At 30.2% G+C, this 16847-nt stretch overlaps 3 protein-coding genes across 3 annotated transcripts; 2 read left to right on the top strand and 1 right to left on the bottom strand.

Annotated features, from left to right (window-relative positions):
* The first annotated feature begins 488 nt into the window (after positions 1–488).
* Positions 489–8490, top strand: LOC125066679 (circadian clock-controlled protein daywake-like). Its single transcript, XM_047674891.1, has 6 exons — positions 489–632; positions 4758–4986; positions 5241–5371; positions 5992–6129; positions 7558–7712; positions 8289–8490. The coding sequence occupies exons 1-5, from the start codon at positions 566–568 to the stop codon at positions 7707–7709; spliced, it is 717 nt and encodes a 238-aa protein (XP_047530847.1). The 5' UTR covers positions 489–565; the 3' UTR covers positions 7710–7712; positions 8289–8490.
* A 2256-nt stretch (positions 8491–10746) lies between these two features.
* On the bottom strand, positions 10747–11794 carry LOC125066678 (3-oxoacyl-[acyl-carrier-protein] reductase FabG-like). Its single transcript, XM_047674890.1, has one exon. It carries the CDS (start codon positions 11669–11671, stop codon positions 10907–10909), a length of 765 nt encoding a protein of 254 aa, XP_047530846.1. The 5' UTR covers positions 11672–11794; the 3' UTR covers positions 10747–10906.
* Positions 11795–13293: 1499 nt separating this feature from the next.
* LOC125066676 (tubulin alpha chain-like) lies at positions 13294–15640 on the top strand. The gene is made up of 5 exons (XM_047674887.1): positions 13294–13312; positions 13391–13598; positions 13664–14136; positions 14380–14736; positions 15357–15640. The coding sequence occupies exons 1-5, from the start codon at positions 13304–13306 to the stop codon at positions 15612–15614; spliced, it is 1305 nt and encodes a 434-aa protein (XP_047530843.1). The 5' UTR covers positions 13294–13303; the 3' UTR covers positions 15615–15640.
* The last annotated feature ends 1207 nt before the right edge of the window (positions 15641–16847 follow it).

The following is a 16847-nucleotide window of genomic DNA, read 5'->3' as shown; positions in this document are numbered from 1 at the left end:
CATTTTTTTAAACTTACAAAAGCGTTAATATAATTATTACGAAGATATCACCGTATACTATTATACTTACATAAACATATAAAACACTATCTTATTTCTATGATAATATAATATAATATCTTGTAATATCTATCGATTTTTTTTTCATACCTACATTTTCATCAAAATAAATAAACATTGCATTGACATGGCATTAAAATAATAATAATTTCTATAACGGACTCTAGAAATTACTACATTGACGCTTTCCTAGAAATACATCTTTTCTGTATTATTATACAGCTACTTGTATATAATTAAAAATGTAGATTAAAAATACAAATAGGTGTGACAACTATCTCTATCTCTATTGTTTATTGTTATAATAAAAAATACATCTATGAGACAATGATAATAATATTAGCACTTTGATTTTTTTTTTTGCTGTATTAATTATTGCCTTTGCGCAACATATATAAGTAGGCGTTGAATGGCAGTACCTCAGTCGTTTGACGTCCACGGTTAAAGAAACGTAACAGTTTTATTTATTTTACTATAATATTCATATTTAAATACCAACATCAAAATGCGTGTGTCGTTGTGCTTATTAGCGGTAGCTTATTTTATCGCCGGCGCGTGCGCAGGAAAGCTTCGTGAGTATATTAAGTTTTAAATAGCAATGACTAATCTAAAAATGTCTACATAACTACAATAATTAAACAAATTATCATAAAATTTCCTGATTATTTGTTTATAGTATAATAGTTTTTGGCTATAAATAATTAAAAAAAGTACTTTTGAATCTCTCTATGGAACTTTGTAAGTTTTTGGTCGACTTACAAAAGGAAGTTGTGAATTCAGCCTTAATTTTATTTGTGTGTATGTTTATCAAAATCTTGTGAACCGGTTTTAATAATTTTGATGATGATTGTTTTATTAATTGATATCAATCTATGGTCGAATATTAATTAGGAGAAAGATAAACATTTTAAGATTAAAAATCTATAGCTCTTTTAACTAACAGACCTGAACTTAACCTCCTTTCTTTCTTTATTATATTCTTTATTATTTCTATAATTAATAAAAAACGATGTTTAAAGTAGTTCTTATATCGATATATTTTAAAGGAATTGCAGAATAAGCTATATATATATAATATTTTTTTTTATAAAATATTATATAATTATTTTAATAAATATATTTTAAGGTCTGTGAATAAACTGTAATACATAGGAATGTCAATGTCGCCCCCTGGTACCTTGATACGTTACGAAGGTATTTACTGCGAGATACATGTTTACTGTGCTTTTGACAACACAAAGGCTCCTTGAACATCATGTAATATTAACGGCGCACTGTTTAAGTAGGTCTAGTACGTACATAAACTTGTATTACTGTCATTATTCGGTTTTAGCCTCGTGTATATTTTAATACTCTATGTTCGTTTTAATAACTGTTATCCATCACAGACACAACCCATACGACATAGACTTGTAATCAAAAGCATTCAGATGATACTATAGACAATTGCTACTTTTTATATAGCTAATCATAATCGTAACAAAATTATGCTATATAGTGAGCTACGTACCTTTTAACCTCGTATATATGCGATTTATTTTTTACCTGATCTGATCTTAAAATAAATATATCTTTAATATTATCAAGGCTGATTTATTTAAACGAAATTATATAATTTGAATAAAGTATAAACAAATGGCCATGATTTGTTATCAGTTGTTTCTGATTTTTTTTTTACTTATATTGGATAAAACAATATAATCTATAATAATTAATGAGGAGACATAAAATACTAAGCCAATATACATAAAACATGTATCAGAATATGCAGCGCGTTCTGAAGCAGGTTTTAGTATATAATATTAATATATACGTAAGTAGTTACTAACTGTATCCTCATATAATTTAATTAATATCGTAGACAATAAAGTTTCAATAGGATATTTATGATAAACACGTTCTCACACTATGATTTGACGTATGATTTTCTTCCGGTACGATTTCCTACGATCGTTTTTTTCTCAGACTTTATCTTTTTAGTCTTATATTCACGAAATGTATACTAATATGCAACCTGCAACTATGATCCAAGTGATTTATTTACTGAACAATGGCAACTATGATTGCTTGTTTGAAGTACGTTTTCGAAAGAAATCCTGTAACAATCTTACATGCAAAGTTACGCTTCAGTCGAGCTAAATCAAGCATGAAACATTATGACATATCTGATACAATATTCATATACTACATGTCAACATGTTATGAATAATTGCGAATTTGTTTCGCTCAAATATTTTTTTTAATTAAATAGTTTGGTATCACGAGCTACTATAAACATTCATCTGTTAATATATTTTAGTATTCTAGATAAAAAATATTAGACAATCAAGTGGTTTCTTAGTATAGATTACCAAGTACATAATAATAACAATAAATAATATTTTATCGTGTTCAGTGAATAATTTTAATTAAACGGAATGTTAATTAAGAGGTTCTCGTTTCCCCCCCATTTTTTTAATTATTTTTCATGAATTCACTCTATAAATGTGCTATTGTAAATGCTAGTGGTTCCAGAGATTAAAGCGTTCAACCAAACATACAAACTCTTCAGCTTTATAAAACTGGCATAGATAATAATATTTTTATAAAATAAAAAAAAACAAACAACTGGTTTTTTTAATATGCCGGCTAACGTCTGGCCGAACCTGTTAGTATAATTAAAGTCGGCATCCTGATTCTGATTGATCAGATGTATATGTTATTAGATATAGGATAAATAAATAGCCTTTTATTACATATATACGCCCACGGTATATTCCCCGCGGTCACTTCAAGCGATGATTTATTAAAATAATCTTTTAAACGTGCTGTTTCATTAAAAAACAATGATCGTTTCATCACACATTTTCCTGTAATATTTTAATTTATGAATCTAATGATCAGATAATTTAATAATGAATTACCGCTGTTCGTTTATATATGTGAATATATTCATTTACATAAAGATTCACAGAGGAAATACATGGATAGATTAAATTTGTTTGGTATTAATCTTACTGGCAGCCGGGAGAAACCACTTAATCGTAACCTTTATAGCAAGATGAAAAAGTTTTTCTTGATGTGATATTGATCTCTGTCTGTATTTAATAATAAAGTCATTAAATGCAGACTGAATTTATAGACATGGCGGATGATATACTTAGTCCAGTTCAATTTATCAAATTTGTAACATTTATTACTTATACCTAGAAATTAGTATATCTTCCACGTGTTCTTGTGGAAGTTGATTGTTAAACTTTCATTTGTCTGGACAAAATAATATCTTTCTATTTTAAAAATGCTTTTAATTAGGTACGCTGTTACTAAAGATAAGCGTTAGTAAAATATTTGTAATACTCGAATAACTTGCTAATTACTTAAGATAATGGATTATGAAATTAGTGCACGAACAATACAAAACATGAAACGATTAAAGTAGTAGGTAATTACAATTTCAATAGTAAGAAAACAAATTAATTCGATATTTAAATTAATTTAATTTTTAGGTAGGTACATACCTACGTACTTAATACATTTACTATAGACTATTGAGCCAGGACCTCTTTATACGTTTGTATAGATTTGTGTCTTATATGTAGATGAGATAAATTAAGGAATGCAAATTAATCATTTAAGTAATTATACTTTGACAATAAATCTATTCTAATGAACGAGTATACTTTTTGTAATGCCAACTGAAAACAACTAACTAACCAATATACATAAAAAATATACCGGAGAATATTTTATATGTATAAAATGTATGTCATATAAGCAGCTGCGCTCCGTAATATCAGACTCTTGACGTGACAAGCGTGAATATCATCTTGCTATATTCAAATTTTTTCAGGAAATTATCAAGTTCATGCAAGTAGCTTCGCACATTCATTAAATTATTTTGACGTTATCCGACTACAGCATGAAGTTAGCGGTAAATTCATGTCTAGGTTATAGGAAAGAACTAAAACGCCTAAAAATGCGTTTTCCCAGCGAGCGCAAAAAGCCAACTTTTTGCTCTATCTTTTATGATCTGTCAGTGATTTAATAGTACTAAGGTAACTAGAAGAGTTAAGTCAGTGTGAAAAAAACGTGTCTTACAAAACTTACAACACACAAACTCGGTAACATTTAACAATCGACTTAACTCGTTTATATCGATGATTAATATATTCAATGTTAAACGATAGATGATAATATATTTGCAAATAAGAATACTCTGTAATTGCTATTGTATCGTGTTACATTGTTTCCTTCATCGTGGATTCGCTTCGATGAATTACCTCGATCAAAGGATACTTCATTCGCTTGAAACCTTCTAAATATATTTTTTCAATATATTGAATATATCACTAAAGTTAGTGACGTTTTTTGTGAAAAAAAAATGTATCTGTGTGGTCTATATTTATAAATGTTGTTGTTCAAAATGATTACTTTTATTTTGTTTAAATTATTAAATGATAAAATAATCTATGTATGTACTTAACTAATCATGCAATTATGGAACTGCACTCAATCAAAAACTATAGATATTTATTATAGCGCGATTATATAGTTAATTTTTACTTCAATATTTAACTTAATTTATTTTTTTTTTTGTAAGAAAATCAAAATAAAAATGCTATGTTCTGCGATATACCTATATGTAACGTTATGTAACGTTTTATTAAATAATTTCTTTTTTGAAGATTTCCTTAATAATTTATATTTTTGTTCCTCAGCAACGTTCATCAAAGCCTGTTCAGTATCAGACCCAAAACTCAATCAATGTATAGAGTCCGCTATAACCGTCGCCGGGCCAAAGTTTGCCCAAGGCATCCCAGAACTGGGAATCAAACCCTTAGACCCTGCGGAACTGGGTACAGTGGTTGTGAACAATCCCGCCTTAAAGGTCATCCTCGAAGATACTGTTGTGACTGGATTAGGAGGATTCAAGATTAATTCCTTTAAGTAAGTACAACTATGCTCCATTATTTTTGTAAAGTTGACGAGTAATTTGCCAAATATTAATGAAAGAAAAACAAACAACCAAATACCTTTTCTTTTATACACAACTCAGCGGCTTTCATTCAACCATATTATATTTATAGAGACGTCATATTGAGATAGTTTGGCCTCTAAATAATATGGTATTCATGTTGCGATTGTGTTGTTTGAAATAATACTAATGCATAATATTTCACTTATTCAATTATTGTTTAAAGAATGAACGCGGAAAAGGGGAAAGCTGTCCTGGACTTCACAGCCAACGTGACGTTGAAAGCGCACTACGATATGGACGGAAAGGTGCTTATCGTACCAATCAGGGGCAACGGCCAGGCCAAGATCAAGATCAGTAAGTGTTTTATAAAATTATTTAACATTTCAACTGCTGATAGTAGCGATTGTGTTGCCATACTAGAAATACCAAATTATGACTCAAAGTAATAGTAATCTCAGAAGATAAAATAAAGCAGAAGGTAGTCTACAATAGCTACTCGTCATGGATATTTTTATAAATAGTATGCAGAGACTTCATTTCTTCTGAATGCAACTCCTCACCGGGACCTTTATCTGCCTAGGCACTCTACTGACTTTTGACCTTTATTATAAAGCTAGCTCCCGTTACTTATTAGTGGTTTACCACTTATTTTAATAAGAATGTTATTCCGTACTGTATGATTTACCAATGATAAATATATAAATTTTTTCCAACCGATCTATTCGACGATACTGTGCTAATACATGTTTAAGGCGTTCAACTGTTACAGTTCTCGTTATGTTCCTTGTTTTTAATATTTAAAATGTTTACTGAGATTTATTTATAAATGATAATGATGATAACGTTTTGTGTACATTTTGAAGGCCGAAAAAATATCAGACGGACTGTTGTCGTATTCGTCGTCGTCATACAAAAATTAACATTTATTGAATTAAAATAACACATTGATTGAAATGATATTAACTTGTTTACAGCAAACCTTCGTATTGTGATCAAATACGATTTCAAAACAGTCGACGGTTACTGGACTGTCACCGATCACAAGGACAGTTACAAAATGGACCGAGCACAGTTCAAGTTCACCAACTTATTCAACGGAAACAAGGAGCTCGGTAAGATATTCATTCCCTTTACTTAATTTTTTAACGATGTATTTAAACTTTTAACGATCTTTAAAACTATCAGATTTATTAGCAGGTGGACGTTTGTCCACGTTTGTTTGATTGATCGACTGTGCTCCCACCGGCACTTTAATCTATAAGATATAAACAAATGATTAAAAAAAAGTTAAAGAGAGTCAATGACATGTCGCTATCTAATTTGAACCACAATTATTATTTTCTCGTATAATTATTTCAGTACCTTATAAATAGATATTCGTAGTAATTACTTACTGTTAGTACTAGCATGATTCATTACATACACTGGACTTCTTAGATAAATCAATAACTATTTATTGAATTACGATTTTTATCCTGCTAGGTATTATATTTATAAAACTCCACACATATATTATTATATTACACGCAACCATGCAATTAGACTATAAGCATTAATTATATTTGAATTGATCTCGATGATCTCAAAGAGATAAAATTTTTCTGAAATTAAATCTGTGGTAAGTCTGTTATTTATCAAAGGTGTAAAAGAAGACCTTTACAATATAAAAAAAAGGTAAAATAATTACTGTTATTTTTAAAACGCCGACTCTTGAATGCCGATGACATAAAGATAAAATGTATAGATACAAAGGTATATATAAGGTATAATTGCAGAGAAAATATACTTAATTGTTCTTATAAAATAAAACTGAGTTCCATTTTCTTCAATAAAAAAATACGCTGACAAAAAAATTTGTGTTTATTTGATTTTAAACGGAGTGAAAAGTTAATTTTGTTAAATCAAGGTTAGTGGTATTTGTGTTTTTTATTAATTTTTTTAAACGTAAGAACCTTAAATAATCATTAACCTTTATCATATATGTATCAATAAAATAATTATAGGATACTTAAACAAAAATAAAAGAACAGAGGCCATCAAATCAAAAGGTCGTGGTAAATTTTAAAGTACACTGGAAATATCTTAAAAATTATCTTTATGTTTAAACGTTACACTGTTTATTTGAATAAATATAACATTATTAATCAATAATACTGTCTCATAATTTCAGTATAAATATTTTTAACTTTTGTAAGTTTATATTATAGATTTATCTATTAATCTCTATATATTATCTATGGTCTTTGTTCTTTCCTTTTGGTTAAGTATGTTATAATTATAATTATTTTATTGATGCATAAAGGTTAACGATTGTTAAAGGTCCTTAAGCTTAAACAACTTAAGAATAAATACAAATACCAATAAATATGTATATCTTCTACTTTTATAAGGATACTATGTGTTGAAGTTTTATACTCATTAATCAATACAGTACATGATGACAATAAAGTATTATAACGATTCAGACTACACAAATTACAAACAACTATTTTTCTTTTGTTTTACGCAATCAAAGCATTACGAACCACGTTACATTACAGCTGACACAACAGTAAGATTCCTTAACGAAAACTGGGAAATTATAATGCAAGAAATAGCACCACCAGCCATCGATCAAGTAATTGCAGCGTGCGTCGAAGAAGTTAGGAAACTGTTTCTGGCAGTACCCGCAGATCAATTGCTATCCCAGTGAATGGTGAATTTCAAATTTGTTTTCATTATATTCACCATAATCTAACAATTAATTTTATAGTTTAGAGGGAATTAACTCTTTTTAATATCCAATCCAAACTGCCAACAATGCATAAAACTCAATCTAACCCGATCTATAACTCATTACTAACAACTCTTAGACATTTCATATCAATAAAACTTACTGTAAACTCTTGTAAAACAACATAACTTCCTTTATTTCAATAATAATAACCTTAATTTAAGACATTATACCTGCGGGACTTAATCAAATGTTTTGTGAAGCATCTTGATCTTGTCTTAGAAACCTATTACCAGTAATTATTAACACTATAGTGTAGCAACAAAAGCGAATGCAAATTCCCGGTACTTAGTGCGCACCCGTTTCTCTTTTATACCTCAAAATATATTTTTTTTTTATAATTAATTATTGACGTATAAAAAGGCGTTTCAATTCGCATAACCATGACTTTATATTCGATTTAGTTGCTTCACTATAATGTTCTGCGCGCTCCATCTACCTTTTTGTTTTATAATCTATGATCATCTATCAAAACAAAAGCTTAATATATATTTTTAGCGGACACAATCGACGCGGTGATCAATGAGCACTGGGAGCCGGTGATCAAAGACATCGCACCCACCGCTTTCGACACAATCATCAACGCGTGCGTTAATGAAGCAAAGAAACTATTCGCTTCTATTCCAGCCAACCAACTTCTTCTATCATAAAACATAATATGATAGCGTATTGGTCCAAATAAAAAAAAAATTGAACACTGTTTTTAAATTTACTAAGAATTATTGTGGTTAAGGGTTATAATTTTTATACTAATTGTTGAGAAACGGATATTATTGTTTGTAATACTTGCAACAATTTGATACCAAATGCTTGCTGAATAATATAGTGTTTCTATTAGGTTCCGTTTTATTAAATTAATTTAAACTGTTCTAACAGTTATTAATTAAAAATTAATAATATGAACCCAGTGGCTCAACAATAGAGATGTTGGGACCTAGTTTGAAATATTAAAAATACTAGGACTCGACATCCGAGTTTTAACAGTCATGATTCTATTTATTTGGTTATTTCTAGTAGTACCTATATAAATTATTAATTAAAATTATATTTAAAATTTTGTACGTTATACTAACGTGAATAAATAGTCTTTCTTAACATCCAATACCAAGTTGTGGCAATATTCCGAAACAGTAACGTAATTTCCTAGCGGATTTCATAGGTTGAATGCAATACCTTATTGATTGTTTTTGTACTACCTATAGCCTAGTTAATATGTTGTATGGAAAATAAATCTGTTAAATTGTACGTCACAATTTATTTCTAGTAATAAAACAGATAGCATGTAACATATTTTATGTTACTTACATCTTACTGGAAATAGTTTTATTAGCTCATTAATATTAAAATTATAACCATTTATTACCTTTTCGAACATAAATTAGGTACCAAATTATTGTGAGACAAAACATAGTGAGCACTTTAAATTTTTGATTTATCACAATTGGTGTTGGTATTGTTAAGATAAACTGTAATGACCTTATCCATAGTGAATATTAAACATATTTAATTGATTTGTCATTGTTCAAGAAAAAAAAACAAATTCTGCTATGTTAAATTGTGTCGTATAAATAATATAGTAAGATTCGAATTTAAAATGTATTATTAATATATATTTTGGTTTGAACTGGTAAGACTTCAGTGGAATAAATTCATAATTTGTAGTTTTGTCATAATTTGTACTTTGTTCAAAATGTACATAAATCTATTTGTTTTCAACTTGTTTAAGACTACAATGACCAAGATTTTATTTATCTCTGTTTGCAAACAGTTCAACACTAATGATAAGACATTGTGATAATTATATTTAAGTTAATGATATTAAGAGATATGCAATAAATACAACATTTCATATAATTTCGTTCTGTGTTATTCCTTTAAAATTTTATATAAGTTGCTATATCAATATATAAAACAATTATATATCATATCTTATCTATCTCGATTGACAAATAAATTGAACAAACCTAACATTGATTGCTTCCCATTTTGTTTATGCTTAGTATATCACAGCATCACCTTTTATTAGGAAGACTGGGATAAAGCTTCTTTGAAAGCAAAACTTAGTTTTAATGGCGTGTTCGTTTATATTGTAACTTTTAGTATAGCTAAAACATTATTAAGAATCAATTTCTTCATAAATACATAAACTGGCCTGACCCAATTTATTATAATATTTCGTAAATGTAGTGATTCCAATTCCAGCTGTTTATATTTATAAACAGCTGGAATTGGAATCACTGGAATAATTATTTGAACACTGTGGTTATATGTGGACTAAAAAATATACCATATCGAAAATAATTACAAGGAATACAAAAAAATAAAATAAAAGCAAGGAGTTCATTAAAACATGTTACTTTGCACTTTGATTGATGATGATTGATCAATATGGAGTAAGCTAGTGCTATAAAATACTAAGTCATCATGGTTGTTTCTTATTTATTCAATATAACAATATAATCATCAGAATCTTTATTATACTATGACAAAAACTAAACAATTATAAGATTACTGTGGGAAGCTAGTTGGAATACATCCTTTCATCAACCACACACACACCATAATATCTTACTATTGCTACACCAGAAACAAAGATATATTATTATTATATATTGTAAGATTTAAATATTATTTAATATTTTGTCAGAAGTATAGGCCAATTAATGTAAAAAATAATAGCTACATTGATCTTAAACAATTATAATATCTTTGATTCTAATAAAAGAAAAAAAGGGTATATGGTAAATACATTTTTCTTTAATTAAAATATAAATTAGGAGCTTGTACCTACGCTTTCGCTCACTTGGAGTTCAGTTTGCAAAAATATTTTAAGAGCTTGCTTTGAGCCAAATTTAATTAAAATCAGTTAGATAGACAGTTACTTTTACATTTATAACATGAGTACAGTTTAGAAATGTAAAAATATAATAAAACAAATATTAACAATGAAAACTTTATTAAATGCATGAAAAAACGAAAATGCAAAAAATTGCTATAAAATATAGTTCTTAAATGTTAAAATTAATAAAAATTAAGGCACATTGCTTCATATAGTAGAATTTCATATTCCTGCATCCCACATTATACTTACAGAATAAGTACATATTATAAATATTTTAACGAGGACACATTGCATGGCGGCCTCCATCAACAGGCAAACTTGCCCCAGTAATATTGCTGGCTAGATCACTAGCCAAAAATGCAATGGTTGCAGCTACTTCATCAGGTTTCCCAGGCCTGCCTAAAGCATGAGTTTCTTTCGTCCTCTCTAAAAATGTTGCATATTGCTCATCACTGAGACCTCCTCGTTTCTGAAGCTCAGTCAAAATAACCCCAGGATTGACACAATTTACTCTTACCCCTTTAGCAGCTAGTTCTAATGCTACGCACCTTGTAAACTGGTCAACGGAAGCTTTGGATATATTATAAGCCAAAACTCCAGGGAATGATCGAATTCCATTCACACTGGACACATTTACAATATTGCCCTTAGTTTTAAGTAAATGCGGAACAGCTAACATTGTTAAATAATAAATTGAACGCACGTTAGTGTTCATGAGGCGGTCATATTGGGCCAAAGTCGTGTTCTCAATAGTTCCCGTTTCGATGATGCCGGCATTGTTGATTAAAACATCGATCTTTCCGTAATGATCGACTGTACTTTTAACAATTTTTTCAATGTCATTCTCTTTGGTTAAATCAGCCTGTACGACAAATGTCGATGTTGATTTTTCACAGTCCTTATTAACTTTTTGCAAGTTATCCACATTTCTTCCAGTCAAGGATAACTTGGCGCCGAGTTTAGATAAAAACACAGCAGTTGCAGCACCGATTCCTGAACTAGCGCCAGTAACAATTACTACTTTTCCGGCGAAGTTCATTTTTATTCCACTCCTTAGTTTAAGAACTCTCTAAATATAGTCTTTCCAGTATACTCTTATCAAATGTAAAAATAGATAACAGCTAATATTATGTAAAAATGAAACTTGTTTACATATTACTTCGCATTATGTCAAATGTCAATTTATCATTTTTTTTTTATTATGAATCGCAATGATTTTGCTCCAGACAGCCTATTGTTCCATCTCTCAACATTTTAAATTTAAATGTACATTACATTAATATGACATTTTATTTGAATCTAATTTAGGAAGACTACGGAAACTTGATGATAAGCAGATACTTTCGCCCATAGTTCTCTGCACTGTTAGAGATATAAAATTTGTACCACTAGTTCACTCTCCAGGGACAGTGAGCACCTTGGTACGGTCTCGCGCTTCCATATTACTAATTATAAACATTTTAAAATATTAATAAAATATCTTATAAAGTGGGAAAAGATTATCAAAGAAGCTTTTTTCGCATTTTAAGAGCACTTACATATAATATTACTTACATGAATTATTTGCATCGTTGTGAATAAAAAAAGTTACCAACTACAGGGTAAAGTTTACCTTGTAAATTATTATTTAGGATGTAGGGTGAAAAATTCTGCGATATTTTCATCTAAATCAATCTTATTTCATCTAAATCAAAAGTATCAATTAATTATATCATCTTTATATGATATGCTACGAGTTAATATTTATTTATTTATAATAATATTAATATTTATTTCACAATATTTTTATCGTTGTGAATAAAAAAGTTACCAACTACAGGGTAAAGTTTACCCTGTAGTTAAGTTAGTTTTAAGAAACTTAGTTTTTACTATAGATTTCCTCCTTGTTTAAATTAATAGCAACAACTAGAAACAGATATTAGCCACAATAATGTATACATTTATTAGTTAGAATTGAAACTGCTCTAAAGCTCGCATCTCATGACTTTTGAATTGTCGTTAATTTTCACGGTGTGTTGCAAGGCGGCCTGAATTAAAAACTCGGAGCTGAAACCAAATTAGAATTCGCAATCAGCGTCACCACAGGCTGCTGTGGTACTGTTGCATTACCACCTGCCACGCCGTACCGTACTTTGTTGTGTCATTGCTCCTCTCAAACAACCTCCAAGTTGGATAACTTTGAGAACTAACTTTTTGTTACAGTAACACTTTAGTTACGATACATTTACGAACAGATACGGTTTATGATAAACCGTATCTGTATACATCCAACAGTATACGGTGTATATAGATACATGTCAATTTATATAAACGGATTATACAATATAATTTATTGACATGTATTTAAATGAATATTTATTATTGTTCTTAAACATATCCTATATATACATCGATAGTGTATTCATTTAGTAAAAAGGAATAAGTAATACTAACATTTCTTTCTTAAAATAAATAATGAGGAAAAAAATACCCCAGATAATACTTACACACAAAACCTTGGTAACAGCTACGCAAGACCAATTTGATTTTAAAGAAATAAATGTAAACTATTGTCAGGGAGACAGTTTACTTTAAAATCCGTCAAAAAGATAACAAGAAATATGTAAAAACTATATAATTAATAAAAATATATCACATTATTTTTCAAAATTTTTAGTAAAATACTAGAGTAATGGCAATTGTGAGACCGAATTACTAGCATGATTTAAAATAAATGAAAAATACTGCAATACAATTACTATTTATTAAACTATTTCAGAAAGAAGTAATACACATTCATATTGGTCAAGCTGGAGTTCAAGTTGGAAACGCTTGCTGGGAATTATATTGTCTGGAACATGGCATTAGGCCTGACGGTATACTAGCGCACTCCAATGATATAAGTTCCGGAGCATTTTTTAATCAAACTGGCAGTGGTAAAGTTGTTCCAAGAGTTGTCATGGTTGATTTGGAACCTACACCAATAGGTATTTTAAAAATTACGTAGCATATCATATAAAGATGATATAATTAATTGATACTTTTGATTTAGATGAAATAAGAACGGGAACATATCGCAGACTTTTTCACCCTACATCCTTAATTACCGGTAAAGAAGACGCAGCTAGTAATTTTGCAAGAGGTTATTTCAGCATTGGAAGAGAAATGATTGATTTAGCATTAAACAGAATTCGATTAGTAGCTGAAGAATGTAATTGCTTGCAAGGCTTCATAATATTTAGATCTTTTGGAGGTGGAACTGGATCGGGTTTTACAGCACTTTTACTGGATGGACTGACAAGGGATTACAAAAAACTCTCGAAAATAGAATTCGCAATCTATCCAGCTCCTAAGATATCGCCAATTATTGTAGAACCATATAATGCTGTTTTCACAACGCATGCATGTATGGATACAGAAGATGTGTGCTTTATTTTTGACAATGAAGCATTGTATGACATTTTAGCCCGTCTTTTAGACGTTCCTCGTCCTACTTACACAAATTTAAACAGACTTATTGCCCAGGTAAAGTACTTAACATATTTATATGGTAAATATAAAAAAGCATCCTTTAAGCGTCACGCTGCATTGAGAAGAATGTGATAGTTTGGAGTCCTCACATGTGACAGAATTTTATCCGACACGTTCAGATAATGTCAATATGCTTCTTTTACTGTCGAGTATAAGATAAACTCTGAACACAAATTAAGCAGATGAATTCTTGACGTTTCACATATTTAAATTAAATATATTTTATTATTTTTACAGGTAGTATCCTGTATGACGACGTCATTGAGATTTGAAGGTTCTTTAAATGTGGAATTGGTAGAATTCAGAACAAATTTAATACCTTATCCAAGAATCCATTATCCTTTAGTTACATTCGCCCCGTTCGTTCCGCCGTCTAGATCGATGCACGAAACTATGACCACACAACAGTTGATGATGTCCTGTTTCGAACCTTCCAATCAGATGATCAAATGTGACCCGAGAAATGGAAGCTACATGTCGTGTTGTTTATTATTCAGAGGAGATATTAATCCGAATGATATCAATTCAACTATTACTTACATAAAAAGTTTACGCACTATAAGATTTGTACCTTGGTCACCAACAGGATTTAAGGTTTGGATTTTCGACTATACATAAATAAATATACCTTGGAACCACATTCGTAAAGAATAACAAAACTTCACTATATACATAAATAATTTTCAATTTTTTTTTGTTAATCAATGATTAATCCATTATTATCATCCAACAAACACGTTTAATTTTAAAATATAGTATATAGTATCAATTTAAACGAGCCGAGATGGCCCAGTGGTTAGAACGCGTGCATCTTAACCGATGATTTCGGGTTCAAACCCAGGCAGGCACCACTGAATTTTCATGTGCTTAATTTGTGTTTATAATTCATCTCGTGCTCGGCGGTGAAGGAAAACATCGTGAGGAAACCTGCATGTGTCTAATTTCAACGAAATTCTGCTACATGTGTATTTCACCAATCCGCTTTGGGGCAGCGTGGTGGAATATGCTCCAAACCTTCTCCTCAAAGGAAGAGGAGGCCTTAGCTCAGCAGTGGGAAATTTACAGGCTGCCAATGTATGTAATGTATGTATCAATTTAAAATAAAAATTAAGGTATCCAAACAAGATGATATTATGTTTTTTTTGTTAGTATAGTAAATATGTAAACAAAGAGAATATTTACTTCAAAACAATTTAACTTTCAAATTATTGCAGATTGGTGTAAATTTTCAACCACCAACAACTGTCCCTGGTGGTGATTTAGCTGCGATGCAAAGAGCAGTTGTAATGGTATCCAACTCATCAGCTGTACGTGTCGCTTGGGAGCGTCTTTGTAAAAAATTTTACTTAATGTACGCAAAACGAGCTTTTGTTCATCACTACGTTGGTGAAGGATTAGAAGAAAGAGAATTTAAATATGCATTGCAAAACATCAAAGCGCTTTCAAATGATTACAGAGAATTGGAAACTTAAACATAATATTATATTAACTTCGTAAAGCTTAAGCTCAATTATTGTTTTTGTAGAAGGTTATATGTTTTAGAATTTTTGTCTTTACCTACATGAAAGATTATTTTGTAATTGGAATCAATCATATCCCAGATAAAAAGTAAACTTGTTAATATGCGTGTTACTTTTTTTTAATATATTACCAATTTCTTTTTAGTATCTTTAGAATGACTAAAGGTGGCTAAATTAACTAAATGTGCGGCTTGCGAGCTTTCGAAGAAACTCAAAGATTCGTAACAAAGAACTTTAAGAGATTTGAAAAAAACCTACGGTGCAAAATGTGTCTGCGTTAAAATCAGTTTTACTAAGCTTTTTATTTCGATGTTTCACACCTGGCGTATGACCCGCAAGAAAAGGATCTGAAAACTCTTGTAATCCTATGTTACTAAAGTCCGATATAACAAGAAATCGGGTATAGGGCCAAAGGCTTTAAATGCAGAATTGTATAATTACACACACACACACACTGCCAACTTTCAGACACACTCTTTCATTGTCACATTTTGTTCTTCGTCTCATGTTACTCACATATTTTATTTCACTGTGTTCACAATATTAATTTTCATGTGTAATTGACGTTAGTTAGTCAGGAAACTAACTTATTAAAGTCCAAACGCGAAGACGACCAGTGCAATCAGCAATGAGCTGCACTGGTCGCCTTCGCCCTGCCAGCCCACAAGATGAGGCATCTTGTCACGTTGTTGTGTTCACGCCTTGTGTTCAAGGCAACCAGGTTATAAGAGAAGAGGAACACGTGTTAGAGAATTACATTTTCTGGTGGTGCAACAAAGAAAGGAATTGCCAAATCTCTTCGTGCGCGATGGGATCGATATCACAATTAGGCGGTTACATAGCGAGCCAGCACGCGTAAATTTGTGAAGGAAAGGGGAAGCAGGAATTAGAGAGAATAATTCCTCAGAGCACTCACCGTGATACAGTCAATAGAAAACGCTCAAATTGCCTTAATAAGTCATTTTAACTACTAGTCATTCTAAAGAAGCATATAACGAAATAAAAATATTCATGAAATATAGTAGATATTAGATTTAACACTTACAAATGAATTGACATGTTTTCTTTTCCTTTAGCAGTGGTAAGATCTTAATTTAGGATGAGGGTCGATCTCATCGATAATGGTGAAGTCTTGAATCATATCGTGAGGCACAATAGAAGATCTCTTAAAAATCTTTTTTGGTT

The sequence above is a fragment of the Vanessa atalanta genome, chromosome 10, assembly GCF_905147765.1.
Source record: "Vanessa atalanta chromosome 10, ilVanAtal1.2, whole genome shotgun sequence".
Classification (NCBI taxonomy): domain Eukaryota; kingdom Metazoa; phylum Arthropoda; class Insecta; order Lepidoptera; family Nymphalidae; genus Vanessa; species Vanessa atalanta.
Note: the sequence above shows the minus strand (reverse complement) of the source record. Positions and strands in the feature narration are given on the sequence as shown.

Coding starts and splice junctions, on each gene's coding strand:
- LOC125066679 (XM_047674891.1), top strand. CDS start 566: ATGCGTGTGTCGTTGTGCTTATTAGCGGTAGCTTATTTTATCGCCGGC. Junction 4,987..5,240: donor TTCAAGATTAATTCCTTTAA/GTAAGTACAACT, acceptor TATTGTTTAAAG/AATGAACGCGGAAAAGGGGA. Junction 5,372..5,991: donor CCAGGCCAAGATCAAGATCA/GTAAGTGTTTTA, acceptor ACTTGTTTACAG/CAAACCTTCGTATTGTGATC.
- LOC125066678 (XM_047674890.1), bottom strand. CDS start 11,671: ATGAACTTCGCCGGAAAAGTAGTAATTGTTACTGGCGCTAGTTCAGGA.
- LOC125066676 (XM_047674887.1), top strand. Junction 13,599..13,663: donor TTTGGAACCTACACCAATAG/GTATTTTAAAAA, acceptor CTTTTGATTTAG/ATGAAATAAGAACGGGAACA. Junction 14,137..14,379: donor TAAACAGACTTATTGCCCAG/GTAAAGTACTTA, acceptor TTATTTTTACAG/GTAGTATCCTGTATGACGAC.